General features: G+C 38.6%; 2 protein-coding genes across 2 annotated transcripts; one reads left to right on the top strand and one right to left on the bottom strand.

Moving 5' to 3' along the window:
• Nucleotides 1–766: 766 nt before the first annotated feature.
• LOC130924394 (double-headed protease inhibitor, submandibular gland-like) lies at nucleotides 767–2,534 on the bottom strand. Its single transcript, XM_057850939.1, has 7 exons — nucleotides 2,420–2,534; nucleotides 2,202–2,254; nucleotides 1,797–1,906; nucleotides 1,695–1,721; nucleotides 1,445–1,574; nucleotides 1,224–1,375; nucleotides 767–928 (listed from the first exon to the last, which is right to left on the bottom strand). The coding sequence occupies exons 1-7, from the start codon at nucleotides 2,460–2,462 to the stop codon at nucleotides 883–885; spliced, it is 561 nt and encodes a 186-aa protein (XP_057706922.1). The 5' UTR covers nucleotides 2,463–2,534; the 3' UTR covers nucleotides 767–882.
• A 53-nt stretch (nucleotides 2,535–2,587) lies between these two features.
• Nucleotides 2,588–13,533, top strand: LOC130924393 (ovomucoid-like). Its single transcript, XM_057850938.1, has 8 exons — nucleotides 2,588–2,746; nucleotides 8,319–8,497; nucleotides 8,648–8,700; nucleotides 10,179–10,285; nucleotides 11,629–11,778; nucleotides 12,909–13,058; nucleotides 13,159–13,308; nucleotides 13,397–13,533. The coding sequence occupies exons 2-8, from the start codon at nucleotides 8,455–8,457 to the stop codon at nucleotides 13,440–13,442; spliced, it is 699 nt and encodes a 232-aa protein (XP_057706921.1). The 5' UTR covers nucleotides 2,588–2,746; nucleotides 8,319–8,454; the 3' UTR covers nucleotides 13,443–13,533.
• The last annotated feature ends 3,660 nt before the right edge of the window (nucleotides 13,534–17,193 follow it).

Raw genomic sequence — 17,193 nt, 5'->3', positions numbered from 1 at the left:
GTAATGAATCCAGTTGTGGCTAAACAACATATGAATACGTTGAAAAACATTTGATTTTGTACCGTATTCCCCCACCGGCCCTACGCGAGTCAATCGAGTTCGGGTGCGGGAGGTCACACCAGCGAGTGAAAGCTGAAATGGATATGATTGGGCACGCTCAGATGGGCCCCCCCCGGTGCCAGGTTTGGCAATGGAATGGCGTAAAATCGGTTGCCGATGGGCTTACACTCACAAGGGATTCACACGATTACTGGTTTAGATCACAGAGCTGATTTGTGTACACTCCACCACTCCCAATCACTTAGCTGATAGGAGGGTGGGGGAGTCTTTCCTTGGTCAACAGGCCTCCCGCATAGTGTCAACCAGAAATACAGTACATCTACCAGACGATAGTGCCAACACATTCATAGTTTGTGTAGGCATTCAATTTCTTTAGTTACCCCATAACCTTCCTTTTCATAATAAACGAGGTATGTTGACTGCCCACAATGGGAATAAGTCATACTCTATGTGAGACATTAAAACTCTTCAGACCAACCGGACACTTAGACTTTCATTCTCAGTGTCAAACAGGACAGGTTGAAGGAAAAAAAAAGCCACATGAAAAAGCCAATCATTGAGCCAAAATATTCTACTTATTTTAAAAGACCCCACATATGCATCGGACTAAATTGTTTCTTGAATTAAGTTGAACTGAAAAATTACAACAACAACAAAAAAAAATGCTACAAATGGGTTTTAAGTAAATGTTTGCACAACACTCAAATTCACCATTCATAATTTGAAACATTTTTATTATGTCTTCACCAGCATTTGATTGTCATTCACTGTGTTGGGGAATGCACACACCAACATTGACACATTTGAGGGAACATGCCATATTCAACACCAACCCTTGCGGTACACCTTCACTTTCTTCATAGTCATTCTGTTGGTGACAAAAAGATTAGGGCATGGTATCCGAGTAAATGTATAGATAGACATTGAGGATTTAGAGGGGTCTCCAAGCCAGTCCTCAAGGGCCGCTGTGGGTCCTGGTTTTTGTTCCTACTGATCGAGCACAGAGTTTAACCAATGAGGTTTCTGCTAAAACAGGCAGCTATCAACTGATTACACTTGTAAAACACCAGATTTGTGCAAAGGTGTCTTGTTGGAACAAAATCTTGCACCCTCTGCAGCCCTATGTGGAATAGTTTGGAGACCATTTAGAGAATGATACGTGCCTATTTTGCTGGCAGAGACGACACTCATTAGAGTATACAAGTCCATCACTGCCACATACTGGATCCCATTTCTTGGGGCAAAGTCTTCCATACATCACACAGGGATCAACCACATAACACTCACCCTTGTGGGCCACCTTCACTTTGCGATTCTTTCTGTGAACAAGAGAACTGTTCATTACATTTGTGTGCATGTAGAAACAGACAAAGGGCGAAGATACGTGCCCATTTTCCTTGTAGAAGACACACTTATTAGAGTATGTACGTCCATCAGTGCCACATACTGGATCGTAATGCGTGGGGCAGACCACTCCTTGGCACTTACCCCTGTGTGCCAACTTCTGAGCAATTCTGTTGGCAACCCAAAACAAAAAACATACAAAAAGATTGAGGGGGAACATATGTGCACATTTTCCTGGCTGATAGTAATTGGAGTGTGCATCCAACAGTGCTGATCACTTCTGCACTCACGTTTTGGCTGCCCCCTTCGGATCAAATCTATTGGCAGCAAAAAAGTTTAAATCAGTTCATGATAGTTTCTACATGCCAATACATACAAAGAATAATACGTGCCCATTGCCCTGGCAGAAAAAACACAGATTGGAGTATGTCCGTCCATCAGTGCCACAATAAGGATCCCATTCCAGGGTGCAAACTCTTCCATGATATTCCTCACAGCGAATCTGGAGACAACAGATCATGTTTTGCGCGCACACATGGTACTTTAAACACAGAGATGGCGGTATTAGTTAACAAAACACACATTTTACCAGCAGGCAAAGTTCAAAACACAGAACCTTTGTCAGTACATCAACCAAACAAACAAACGCGCAGTTAAAAAAACACAAAACAAAACAACAAAAAAAAACCGTTCAATTATGTGCTAGTCTTTACATGATTAAAGTTTTTCAAGGCTGCATTTTTACATATTGTCACAGAGCACTAAAAAGGGTTTAGTAGAACAATTTCATTCCTCACCGCCAAGATTGCATCTGGATCAGATCTTGCAGCCCCAAATTTCAGGATTTGGACTACACAGACAGACAAGTAGACAACATTAGATCAAACCAGGAGTGGAAATGTCAATTTATACATTCCTCATACACTGTAAAAATCTTAAAAAGTTAAAACTTTATAATAATAATAAAAAAAAAAAAAAAGCTAAAATGTCCTTACATTCAGAACCAAAAACTCACCAGAAAGCGCCAGGATACAAGAGAACAGCACAGGCAGCTTCATTCTGTCTTGGATGTGTAGGCCTTCCCTTCGTGTCAGATGAAAAACAGGTGTCCACCTGTAACACTTAAATAGGGCAACGCTGTCTCTGATTGGTTGAATTTCCAAGGCCATGAGGCGATTGTTTTTTATTTTATTTAAAAAATGTTTTTTTTTTTAAATTTTATTTTTTCTTTTTATGAGAAGTTATATGCAGAATAAATTAATGAGTGTTTTTTATAAGTTAATAAAATTGACAATATTTTCTTTTTTGCACGGCTTGCTCTGCTTGTTAATCCTTTCACCAGGTAAGGCAATTAAAAACAGTTCTTTCTTTAAAATGCCGGAACAATTAAGTGTCAGCAGGCAGGTGGGGACCCTTCCCTCAATCAATGCTCTCCTTGGCTCTATTGGCTTTTCTTACTTTCTCTTTAAAGGTGCTAAGAAATGGTTACCATGTCAAGAAATAAAAAATGACTGCACTGTTGTCATTTTACATAGAAGAAAAATATTGTCGCTTAAATCTCGCAGTTTTTTTTTTCATTTCATAGTTATTCCATTCAAATCAATGCATCAGGGAAGGCCCACTTCTTTGATCTGGGTGTGATACGTAGATTGAGGGGGGTGGGGGAAGGGTGAAAATGCCCCCCTGGTGGCAGAACGACGTCAGTGCATGTAAATGACTTTTCTATAAATGAATTTAAAGGGGAAGTTCACAATGTTTGACATAAGGCTTAATCTTCGAGTTAGTGGGCGTTTAGTTAGTCGGTGGAGTTGATTTCAACTAATTCCGTGCAGTTTGTCAGTTATTTGTTTGTCTAAGGGCTATGGAGTGGCCAAGCTAGCGTGAGTCAATGGTGCCTGCTTAGTATTCCAATAAAAAAACAACATATGCACGCATGAGAATCACCAATGACCCATGCAATCAATAGTGTTGGCTATGTTTTCGACATAAAGTTACTAAAAGGAAGGGATCCACGGTTAGAAAGACTTGTAGTTCTTGAAAGATAAATGTTAGTACAAGTTATTATGATTTGATTTTGAAACCCCTCTTTATGTTTTCGTTTTTATACAATTTGTAAAATTATTTTAACTAGTAGGTCGCCATTGTTTTTGACGTCGCAGGGCGGTGACGTCACAGGGTCACGCTGCCAGAATTCCGCCTGTCGTTCTTAAAAAAAAAAACAAAAAAACAAAAACGTGTCACTCAGCTACAATTATGTAAGGTAGTGATTTAAATAGGCCACAAGGTGTCAATGGCGAGTTTTAAATTAAAACGAGCTCAGGACATTGAGTGCATTTTTTCCCTTGACTGACACTGTAAATTCTTTAATCCACAGTGGGAGAGAGAAAGGAGAGTGGACACAGGCATTCACATTCGTATCTCGGACCGCGCCGTTTATTGGCATAAGCTTCGGCAACTCTTTCACAACACACATATGTATCATATAGTGAAAATACTACAAAAGTAATACTCATATCTCTTCAAAAATGTCACTAAGAAGAAAAGTGCTTCAATCTGTATTACTGAGGCCCTATTCTCACACAGTTAACACAACAATGCAAAGAGAACTGGCATTCACAATCAAAATAGATAGGCAAAATACACATAAAACTTACTCAGACTTTAGTCAAACTATATTTAAACTTGGGTTGTTCCGATCATGTTTTTTTGCTCCCGATCCGATCCTGATCGTTTTAGTTTGAGTATCTGCCGATCCCGATATTTCCCGATCTGATTGCTTTTTTTTGCTCCCGATTCAATTCCAATCATTCCCGATAATTTTCCCCGATCATATACATTTTGGCAATGCATTAAGAAAAAAATGAATAAAACTCGGACGAATATATACATTCAACATACAGTAAATAAGTACTGTATATGTTTATTATGACAATAAATCCTCAAGATGGCATTTACATTATTAACATTCTTTCTGTGAGAGGGATCCACGGATAGAAAGACTTGTAATTCTTAAAGGATAAATGTGACTTTGTATATTGTGACTAAATATTGCCATCTAGTGTATTTGTTGAGCTTTCAGTAAATGATACTACAGTCATTTAACTTCTGCCCAAATGCATGATGGGAAGTGCAACCATGACTGTGCGTAGGGGCACCAATTGATATATCTTCTCTGCGTTCGGAAAGAACATAGGGTGTTAAGAAAATGATCAACCACTGCCTTTCTTCCCCACATTGCATACCACGTTATTTTTAATTGCTGCGGGAGGTATTGTAAGGCTTTAGCCACATAAAAAATGGCTCCAGAGGCTGTCAAAATTCTCTCTACTCATTATACGCGGCCTTTTAGCGCTATCAATAGGTAAAACGGCATCTTTATAGATTGAACGCGACAATGCGTGAGTGGGTCGTGCAGCGCATGTGTCTATTATTTAACGTGATTAATTAAAAAAAATTAATTACCGCCGCTAACGCAACAAGTTTGATAGCCCTACTTTAAGCCAAAACTACACTGGATGAGTGTAAGACATTTTGTCTGTAACATTAAATACAATTAGAAAACGATTTAAATTAAAAAAAAATATACAGTATATTAAAAAAGGCATGTCCGATATTTTTTTTTGCCGATTCCGATAGTTTGAAAATGACGTGACATCTTTGATTTAAACATTTCATTGAGCAACTCCTTTAGCTCAACAAATACACTGAATGGCAATATTTAGTCACGATACACAAACTATGATGCTGGGAGACATTTTCAGGAGTCTTGTGAAGACAACACTCAAATGAACGTGAATCACAATAGACCCAGTCTAAAATAACGAAACAAAACAGGGCGCTAGGTGTCAGTTGAGGGACAAAACACTCTCATTGGCTTGATGTCTTATCAATGCAAAACTCACCATTGACACCTTGTGGTGTATTTGAATCACTACCTTACATACTGTAGCTGCTGTTCTGGTATGTAATTCGGGGGCAGAACGGTGATTTGATCCCGAAAATATGATGGCAACTGTAAAACCTCTACGCTAAAAAAAAAACAAAAAAACCCACCATGCTGCACACATGCATCTCCAAAAAGAAAACAATCTACTTACGCCAGATTTACATACACAAGTGTTAACAACAAGCCTAATTAAGTGCTTGTGTAGCGTTATCTGTTTCCACTGATATTTGATTTTTATTTATTCCACTGAGTTCCACGGTGTTCTCCAAGCGTGTGTATCCGACAAGACTGTTGACTCGCGTGGCTGTGCGCATGCAAACCACCCTGCCTGGCTTGTCCGTTCAGCATGGATAGTTAGCTCTGATTGGCTCAAATGCACGTTTCTGGGACAACAACAAAAAAAAAGAGAAAAAAGAACAAGCTTGTTGAATTTATGCAATGAAAAAAGGAAATTCAACGGAAAATTGATCAGATCTTTATGAGAGAGGAAAGAGTTGAAGAGAATTTTTTAAATTTGATTTGATTTGATTTTATTTGCACTGATTGGGAGGTTCAGAACATCTTCCATGTCCCAGAAATAATGAACAGAAAAGTTTAAATTTGAAAGTTTTATGTGCTCCTTAAACAAAATGTTATATATTTTTAAAACAATGAAATATATATTCTGTAATTTGTATCATAAATGATACATTTAGCATTACATGCAGTTCTTGTGGTAAAACAAATCTAACTAAAGTGAGTGAAGTAGTTTTGCAGGTTAGCAAGCTCCCATAGTTTAATGTTATGCTAACTCTAATGCAGGTCAGACTTTCAGTCGCAAAATTAGTGTTTTTTTCCTCCACCACACAACATTCACGTCTTTTTGTTTTTTACATTACTTACAGTGGCTACTGCCAGCCGAAAAAAAAAAAAAAAAAAAAACCAACCTAAAAAAACAAACAAACAAAAAAAAAACCTAATATCCCTGCTCTTCGAAGGGGGCAGAGGAGGCGGCATGTCGTTGACATAAATCTGTTGGGGCTGTGCGTGTGTGCGCGTGTGTGTCTGTGTGGCTAGAGGGGGCAAAAGTCATCAGTCATTCAGTCAATCAAACAAGTGTTTGAGGGGAAAAAAATGGACCGGCACATTCAACAAGTGAAAAAGGATAAATGTAAGTCTGAATATAATGAAAATAATTTCCTTAATAATGGTAGGGTCACCTCTAGCCTTAAGACATATGGGAAGGCAATCTAAATTGCCAACGACCTCCTCATGGCAGCTAATTCTGGCCTGCTCTCCATCCTCATCCTCCTAGACCTATCTGCAACCTTTGATACAATTAGTCACACCACACTCCTCCACCGGCTTTCCACTATCGGCATCACCCGCACCCCGTTGAACTGGTTTTCTTCTTATCTTTCTGAGCGCAGCCAATATATCCAACTAAAGTCATTTAAATCTACACCCTCCCCTGTTACCTCCGGTGTGCCTCAGGGCTCTGTCCTGGGGCCCCTACTCTTCATCATATACCTACTTCCCCTTGGCATTATTTTTCGTAAATTAAAAATCCACTTTCACTGCTATGCCGACGACACCCAAGTCTACCTCACTTCTGTACCTTCCTCCTCTCTCCCGCCCTCATCTCTGACTGACTGTATCACTGAAGTGAAAATCTGGTTTACCCACAATTTCATAAAACCTAACAGTAATAAAACTGAGGTGCTCCTCGTTGGCTCTAAATTCACCATCTCAAAAACCCATAACATATCCATTACCACTGACAACTCCACTGTTTCACCCTTCCCCCCAAGTCAAGAGCCTAGGAGTAATCCTCGACAATACACTTTCCTTTCACTCGCTCATCAATAACATTACCCGGATTGCTCACTTTCACCTACGCACCATTAATCGCCTCTACCCTTCCCTCACCCCACATTCTGCTGCAATCCTGGTTCAGAGCCTTGTCACTTCCCGCCTGGACTACTGCAACTCCCTCCTCTTCGGCCTCCCTCGTAAAACTCTCCATAAACTCCAACTGGTCCAGATTTCAGCTGCCCGCATCATAACCCGTACCCCGTCCATCCACCACATCACTCCAGTCCTCCAACAGCTTCACTGGCTCCCGGTCCACTTTTGAATACAGTTCAAAGTTCTCCTCCTCACATTCAAGGCCATCCATAACCTCTCCCCTCCATACCTTTCCGATCTCATACAAGTTACTTATTATTATTATTAAATTATGTATTTAACTGAACTCTCTTGAATACAAATAAGGTTGCTTAAAAGTTGGTAGGGACAATTTGAGCATCCTGGAAAGTTGGCAGTGTTATGTCCCTACTGTCCGCTAATGCGGGCCAGCAGTGTAATAGTCCAAATTCTCATGACAAGACAGTAAAGGACTTGTGAGACCATGAAATTAACATATCTTTCCCCTAAAAAGTCTAAAGTTTTGACCTTTCGTCTATGTTCTATTCTGAATAAAATATTGAAAATTGGCAAATCCACATTGCATTTAGTTTTTATTCACAAATTTGTATAGCGTCACACCTCTTTGGAAACCTTAAAGGTACTGCTGGGGCAAGAGGGCTCCTCTTTAACGTCTTGTCAAGTATAATAACTAAAGGAAAAGGAGATTTACAGTAAGTGCCAAATTTGTTTTATACATGTAAAATAACATTAGTGTGGTCATTCATTTTTTTGACATGGTGACCATTTCTTAGGACCTTTAAACATAAATGCAAGAAAAGCCAGTGGAGCCAGTTAGAGCAGTTATCCTGTGAGGGTAGGGTCCCCAGCTCCAGCTGACTGAAGCTATCACCAAGTTTAGCATTTTAACTGTTTTCTTACTCGGCAAAAAGAACAAGCAATTCAAGTCTTGCAAATTATTGATACAATAAAATAATATAATTTCCATAAAGTAAAACACAATGAAACATGAAACCCGCTCATTAATTGGTTTTGGATGAAATTCCTCACTTCTCTTATAAAGGAAAACAATCTCACCTCCTGCCCTTGGGAATCCAACCAATCAGGGACAACTTTGCCCTATTTAAGTGTTAGAGGTGGGCAGTAACCCACCTGTTTCTCCTCAGACACAAGGGGAAGGCATCCACATTCAAGAAGAAATGGAACTAGCTGTGCTGCTCTGTTTTATTCTGGTGTTTTATGGTGGGTTACTGACTGTGAACATACATTTTAAAATTTGTATACAAGTATTTGGAAATATTATAGTAAAATTTTTAAGACGTGTACATGAGGAACTGTACTGCATTTCCAAATCTGGTTGATATAATTTTGTCTTCCTGTCTGTCTGTGTAGGTCAAACCCTGCAAGTGGTGGCTGCAGAATCTGATCCACATGAACTCGTGGAGGTGAGGAATTAAATTGTTCCACTGACCACATTATAGTGATATGTGCAATACAACTGTGTGGCGAATAATAACAATATAGCCTAATGTTTGATAAGACATAACAGAAGCCTAATAGAAATAGACTTGTCAGTTTAGTGGCAGTTTGCAAAGCACACTTTGAATGTGTGTAAAATGCATATATCAGGGATGGGACTCGACAAAAATTATTCTAATCAATCAAGGTTTTTTAAAAACTTTTTATTATTATTATTTTTTTAAATTAATTAATCTTAATGAATTACATTTTAACTGAAAAGCAATATTGGTCCGGAAAAGCTACATTTTTTTTTTTTTTTAATTTCAGGGGGTTTTTAGTGCATGAATGAGTCAAGAAGTATAAGCTAGAAAAATTAAAATACCGTAATTTTCGGACTTTAAGGCGCTATTTTTTCCCCCTCATTTTGACTCCAGTGCAGCTTATTTGTTGATTTATTAATAGGTAACACCATAGACTTCATTACCTAAATGGTAACACTTCATAAGTCATAAGACTGCCATAAGACCGTCATAATTATGACATGGCACTATCATGGGCATTAATCAATGTTTAGGACAGATGTCATCAAGAGTGATCCAGCAAATTGTGTCACTAACTGCATTTATGTTCAGCTCCGATATTTTACCTCCATTTAAAAGTGAGATAATTTGCCGGATGACACAAAATGACATCTGTCATAAATATTTATTAATACTCATGGAGGTCTCATGTTATAATTATGATGGTTTTATGACAGTCTGACGGTGTGAAGTGTTACTAAATACCATAAGTAGCAATTAGTGAAACAACTGGAACAGTAACTGAGGAAATAATTGGCCCAGAACATAAATTTGGATTGTTATTTACATCTGTGCGTTGCAATGCATGCTAGGAGGCATGTTGGATGACAACAGAGTTGGTAGCAACTGGCAGCAGAGGTTGACTGTCTCCTCCAAGGGAGCAGTGATGGTCAAATAAAGCTTCTTGAAGCAATGAAGCTTTGGAGCTAACTGGTTCAAAGCTTCTGGTGTAAATATTCCACAATACAGGGAGGACAGCTACGTCTTATAGTACAGTGCAGCTTTTCTATGAACAAATGCCGTTTTTGTGTCAAACATGGTCGGTGGCGGCTTATAATCAGGTGCGCCTTATAGTCCGAAAATTACGGTAATTGAATCTCAGGAGTCTTTATTTTTATTTTATTTATTTATTTTTTTAAACGGTAATCAACATTTCGATGTTCAAAAGAAATTGCAAATTTTTCTTCTTTTCCTTTTCAGGGTCCCTGAAACATACAAAAGCAATGTGATTGAAATCTTTAGTAAACCCTGAATACAATAGAACAAATTGGAATAAAATGTCTTAACTGCATTTGTAATATTTGTTTGAAATGGTAAAGAGATATTATGGACACACTGTATATATGTTTATTTGTGCAAAACAATAACGACTTTGTCTCCAGACTGACTGTGAGAAGTATGGAACGTTTTGCAATGACGAATATGCTCCTGTATGTGGCAGTGATGGAGTTACATACTCCAATGAATGTTATCTCTGCTGGGAAACTAGGCATGTATCATTCTCTCTAAATCTTCGTTTCTACATGCACATACAAACACACCCTCACATACCCATGCACACCCCCTCGCCTCCATATATAATGACAGACTTCACTATCAGTTGACGAGACAGCTCCAACAGACATTGCGCCACGGCTTTCCGTAGGGAGCCGCGCCAGGCAGAGTGTCGCGGAAGTTTTCACTGCGATAAACTCAAACACACGCTGCGTCCTAACGCCGGATTTAGATGGAAATAGCACGAAAGTTTTAGTGCATTCAAACAGGCAGGAGTGTCTCAACAGTGATTTGATTGAGGAATCGAGGTAATTGTTATTTTTAAATAGCACAATGCATGCACTTTGAAACGTGACAAAAAATGAAATAAATTGAAAAAAATAGTGTAATGTTAGTTTGAAATATATACGTAAAATGAATGATAATCGCCCGTTTTTTTTGTTGTTTTTTTTTTGCTTTAACCAAGAATTCTGGGATTTACGCATTTATTTACAAGACGTTTCAAAAAAGCTCTGGTGTTTTGTGATGGCCGCCATGTTGGATTTTGTATCAATACACAATAGCATAACTTAATGTTCAAATAATCAGGTAATTATTCAGCCAACTTCAGCCCGTTTTTTGGCAAAAAACTAGAAATTTAAATATTTCCGTGTCCATACAAAAAAAAAAAAAAAAACGGCTTTTACGTTTTTTTATTTGATGTAACATTTCGATCAAACAACGGCGAAGGCCAGATAGCCGGCAAGACGTGCTGAGGCCGTAGTGACATTGTAGTTCAACCTAAATAAGTTATGACTGTATATACAGAAATGCAAAATTTGCTTTTGTTGAGGAAAAATTAAGATAATTCTGCATGTTTTCCTCAAGTAATAAATTTCTGATGTGAAAATTGAGCGATTTATTAGCTGTTGAAAACTTATGTAAAAAATGCACGAAGTTAAAAGAAAAGAGTCGCTGTTTTGGGCAAAAATTTGATATGATATGGTAAATATTGCTATTGATCCTGAAAATACAGGTGATTATATCTGCATTTGGTGATTTTTGTGTATGTAGCATAAAATCTGAGAATTTTATAGCCTTTATGTAATATATTTATGATTAATTGGGATTTTATTAGGGAACGACTTTGAATTTTTTGATGCCGCTGCTCATGGAGACTCATATATGCCTTAGGGAGGTGCCGGTTTTGGTTTTAGGTCGCTAGCGGCCTTGGTTTTGAAAATATTTTAGGTTTTTGAAAACAGGCCCCCTACGGTGCGGTCCCGCACCCTGTTTCCCGTCAACTGATAGTGAAGTACATGATCATGAACTGATTTTTTTTGTTGTTGTCACTAACAGAGGGAATCAAAAGAAAGTGACTGTGGCATACAAAGGTGAGTGTGATGCCTGTGAGAAACATGGATCAATCTGCCCCGTGGAAGTTGATCTAGTATGTGGGAGTGATGGACGTACATACAACAATGAGTGTTACCTCTGCAAGGAAAATAGGTATGTACAGTTCTCTCTAAATCTCACTTTCTGTTTCTACATGCACGTACGGTACAATCACACACATGCGTGCACACCCACGTACCATCAAGGCAAGCCAAATTAATTTTTACAGCACAATTTAAGGCAAGGCAAGGCAAGGCAAATTTATCTATATGGCACAATTCAACGCAAGGCAATTCAAAGTGCTTTACATCACAGGAAGATAAAAAAAAAAAATCACATTAAATCAATAGAATGTAAAAACAAAGACAATGGAAACAGCAAATAAAATTATACATAAAAATTGCACTACTACTACTGCTACTACTACTACTACTACTACTACTAATTGAAATCAGCAATGGAGCTAAAGCACAAGAGGAATAGAAAGCAAATAGCTTGAAATATATAGACAGTTTTTGATATGCTGTGCTAAATAAAAGTGTTCTTATCCCTGATTTAAAGGAGATAACTGTTAGAGTACCCGTCATAACTTCAGGTAATTTGTTCCAAGTATAATAACTGACAGCTGCCTAACCCTGCTTGCTTCTTGTTCTTTGAACACACAGCAGTTTGGTTCGAGACAACCTTAGGGGTCTGGGGGTACACTGCAACAACACACCTCATTAAAACTAGTTAAATTCCCTTGTTTTTTTTCAGTGTAAATCTACTAGAAATATGTAAAATTATCTGCCGGTGCTTCAAGTAAATTTTACTCACTTAGATGTCTTCAAATAAGATTCCTCGCTGAAAATAACAGCCTTATTTTAAGCAATAAATTAGTTTAAATGATCTCAATAAAGCTCTAAAATGTCAGAAATGTTCTTATTCAAGACTAGATATTCTTCAAAATACTATTTGAAAGCACATTTTTCTTGATTTTTCTTCATAAGAACAAATAAGTAATATTTACTTAAAGTGGAATAATCTTACACATTAATCTGTTAACTGTCTTCAACACTCAAAACAAGGTGGAGAAAATTATTTGACTAAAGAAAAATAAATAATATAAAAATAATAGTTAAGACATTTTATATTTGCAGTGTACTTTTTCAAGGGTGACCACTTCTTTCCTGACACAATTTTTGTCTTCTTTGGGGCCATAGTGTCAAAAACATTAATTGATTTTTTTCTTTGGTTGGAGACAGATGGAATCCAGAGAAAGTGAGGGTGGCTTTCAAGGGTTGGTGCGATAACTGTAGGAGGTATACAGGAGGTTGCCCCCGTATATGGGATCCAGTATGTGGCACTGATGGTCGTACATATGCCAATGAGTGTGATCTCTGCCGGGAAAATAGGCATGTGTCATTCTCTCTGTCTTATTTTCTGTTTCTACATGCACATACAAACACACACATATCATGAATGGTTTCTTTTTTTTTTTTTGGTCACTAACAGAGAGAATTACAAGAATGTGAAGGTACTGTACATGGGTGAGTGCGATCCCTGTGAGACGTATGGACGCTTTTGCCCCAAGAAATGGGATCCAGTATGTGGCAGTGATGGATATACTTACGTCAATGAGTGTCAGCTCTGCCAGGAAAATAGGCACGTATCATTCTCTTTAAATCTCACTTTCTGTTTAGACACGCACACACTCAGATACCATGCAATGATATTTGTTTGTCGCCAACAGATTGAAACAGAAGAAACTGCAGGTGGCACATAAGGGATGGTGTTGAATGGAGCATGTCCATTGCAGGCATGTTCCCTGAAGTCTGTCAATTATTGTAAACATGTTGGTATCTTTTGTGGCTGACAATCAGATGCCTGTGTATACCATAATAAATAAATGTTCCAAATTATGAATGGTGACTTTTAAGTTTGCAAAATGACAGTTTGTAGTTATTTTGTGTGTGTGTGTGTGTGTGTGTGTGTGTGGCTTAACAGAGCAAACAAATGGCATATGATAATCAAATCTGCCTGAGTACACTAAAAAATGCATATGCACTATATTAACTTTAAAATAGGTGTTTTTAATTTTGGATACACATTATTTTTGTGTTTTTACACATTACTGCAGGGATCAGGAACCTGTGTCTCGCGAGCCAGATATGGCTCTTTTGATGAGTGCATGCACTGCTGGGCATAAGTATTGGCACCCCTGCAGCTCTGTCAGATAATGCTCAATTTCTCCCAGAAAATGATTGCAATCACAAATGCTTTGGTAGTAATATCTTCATTTATTTTGCTTGTAATGAAAAAACACAAAAGAGAATGGAAAAAAATACATAAATCATTATCATTTTACACAAAACTCCAAAATACGAAAGAAATTGCACCCTTTGAAGAATCATGTGATGCTTCTCTGATTTGTGTAATTAACAGCAGCTGTTACCTGTGGCGCATAACAGGTGGTGGCAATAACTAAATCACACTTGCAGCCAGTTAAAATGGATTAAAGCTAACTCAACATCTGTGTGTACCAAATTGAGCATGGAGAAAAGAAAGAAGACCAAAGAACTGTCTGAGGACTTGAGAAGCAAAATTGTGAAGAAGCATGGACAATCTCAAGGCTTCATGTCCATCCCCAAAGACCTGAATGTTCCTGTGTCTACCGTGCGCAGTGTCATTAATAAGTGTAAAGCCCATGGTACTGTGGCTAACCTCCCTAGATGTGGACGGAAAAGAAAAATTGATAAGAGATTTCAACGAAAGATTGTGCGGATGGTGGATAAAGAACCTCGACTAAAATCCAAACAAGTTCAAGCTGTCCTGCAGTCCGAGGATACAACAGTGTCAAACCATACTATTCGTCGGCGTCTGAATGAAAAGGGACTCCCCGTTTTGCAAGAATGTTCTCTGGTCAGATGAGACAAAAGTAGAGCTTTTTGGGAGAAGGCATCAACATACAGTTTACAGGGGAAAAAAAGGAGGCCTTCAAAAAAAAGAACACGGTCCGCTCAGTCAAACATGGCAGAGGTTCCCTGATGTTTTGGGTTTGCTTTGCTACCTCTGGCACTGGACTGCTTGACCATGTGCATGGCATTATGAAGTCTGAAGACTACCGACAAATTCTGCAGCATAATGTAGGGCCCAGTGTGAGAAAGCCTGGTCTCCTTCAGTGGTTATTGGGCTTCCAGCAGGACAATTACCTAAAACACACTTCAAAAAGCACCAGAAAATGGTTTGAGAGAAAGCACTGGAGACTTCTAAAGTGACCAGCAATGAGTCCAGACCTGAATCCCATAGAACACCTGTGGAGAGATCTGAAAATGGCAGTTTGGAGAAGGCACCCTTCAAATCTCAGCGACTTGGAGCAGTTGTCCAAAGAGGAATGGTCTAAAATTCCAGCAGTTTTGCATAAAATAACAATGATGTAATTTTTTTAAATTCTCTTTTGTGCTTTTTCATTTCAAGCAAAAAACAAAAAAACAAAAAAAGATTTTACTCCCAAAAAGCATTTGTTATTGCAATCATTTTCTGGGAGAAATTGAGCATTATCTGACAGAATTGCCGGCATGCCGATACTTTTGGCTAGTAGTGTATGGCTCTCTGCCAACCCGTCATCTTAAATGTGGAACCCACCGGCTTGCTTGACATGAACCAGCTATGATGAGCTGATGGCGCATTCGAACATTAATCTTGGACGCTTCAAATGTTTCCACCAATATTTATTATTTATTTTATTCCACGGACAGCATGGAGGTTTCCCCAGCTGCTGCAGTCATCTGAGTCTGACGATGATAAGTCACGTCAATGTGCGAATGCACGCAGCAAAGCAAAACGCCTGGACTCATTTATCCGTTCAATTGGCTGACATACTGACATGTGATCAGCAGAGATGGTCAGCTCTGATTGGTTAAAATGTACATGTTTTCTGGAACAGCAAAAAAAAAAAAAAAAAGTTGTTGAATTGATGCGACAAAAAAAAGTGCAATGCAACATAAAATGGATCAAATCTTAAAGAGCAACGAAAGAGTTGAGGAGGCTTATTTGTCATATTTAGTTGTATTTGCTCTGATGGGGAGGTTCAGAACATCTTAGATGTCAATGTGTACTTTGGACTTATATTTGTTCATTTATGTTAGGATACATATTCATTTCCTTATGATTTAAAAAAGTCAATGTTTGCGCAATCTTCAAAATATATTCCATTTCACTCTGCATAATATAAGTCATTTGTACTTATTTTTCTGAATGTATGTTACTTATATCTTTATTATTTAAAAAAAAAAGTATTAAGTAAGTATTTAGTCAACCACCAAATGTGCAAGTTCTCCTACTTGAGAAGATTAGGGAGGCCTGTAATTGTCAACATGGGTAAACCTCAACCATGAGAGACAGCATGTGGAAAATAACACAAAAAATGACATTGTTTGATTTTTAAATAATTTATTTCCAAATTAGAGTGGAAAATAATTATTTGGTCACCTACAAACAAGCAAGTTTTCTGGCTGTCAAAGAGGTCTAACTTCTTCTAACGAGGTCTAACGAGGCTCCACTCGTTACCTGTATTAATGGCACCTGTTTTAACTCATTATCGGTATAAAAGACACCTGTCCTCAACTTCAGTCAGTCAAACTCCAAACTCCACTATGGCCAAGACCAAAGAGGTGTCGAAGGACACCAGAGACAAAATTGTAGACCTGCATCAGGCTGGGAAGACTGAATCTGCAATAGGTAAAACGCTTGGTGTAAAGAAATGTGGTAGCAATTATTAGAAAATGGGTTAGAAATGGGAAGACATACAAGACCACTAATAATCTCCCTCGATCTGGGGCTCCATGCAAGATCTCACCCCGTGGCGTCAAAATGATAACAAGAACAGTGAGCAAACATCCCAGAACCACACAGGGGGACCTAGTGAATGACCTACAGAGAGATTGGACCACAGTAACAAAGGCTACTATCTGTAACACAATGCGCCTCCAGGGACTCAAATCCTGCACCGCCAGACGTGTCACCCTGCTGAACAAAGTACATGTCCAGGCCTGTCTGCGGTTCGCTAGAGAGCATTTGGATGATCCAGAAGAGGACTGGGAGAATGTGTTATGGTCAGATGAAACCAAAATAGAACTTTTTGGTAGAAACTCAGGTTCTCGGGTTTGAAGGAGAAAGAATACTGAATTGCATCCGAGGAACACCATACCCACTGTGAAGCATGGGGGTGGAAACATCATGCTTTGGGGTTTTTTTTCTGCAAAGGGACCAGGATGACTGATCTGTGTAAAGAAAAGAATGAATGGGGCCATGTATCGAGAGATTTTGAGTGAAAATCTCCTTCCATCAGCAAGGGCATTGAAGATGAGACGTTGCTGGATCTTTCAGCATGACAATGATCCCAAACACACAGCCAGGGCAACATAGGAGTGGCTTCGTAAGAAGCATTTCAAGGTCCTGGAGTGGCCCAGCCAGTCTCTAGATCTCAACCCCATAGAAAATATGTGGAGGGAGTTGAAAGTCCGTGTTGCTCAACGACAGCCCCAAAAC

This window comes from Corythoichthys intestinalis, chromosome 11, assembly GCF_030265065.1.
Source record: "Corythoichthys intestinalis isolate RoL2023-P3 chromosome 11, ASM3026506v1, whole genome shotgun sequence".
Lineage (NCBI taxonomy): Eukaryota > Metazoa > Chordata > Actinopteri > Syngnathiformes > Syngnathidae > Corythoichthys > Corythoichthys intestinalis.
This window is presented reverse-complemented; position numbering and strand designations above follow the sequence as displayed.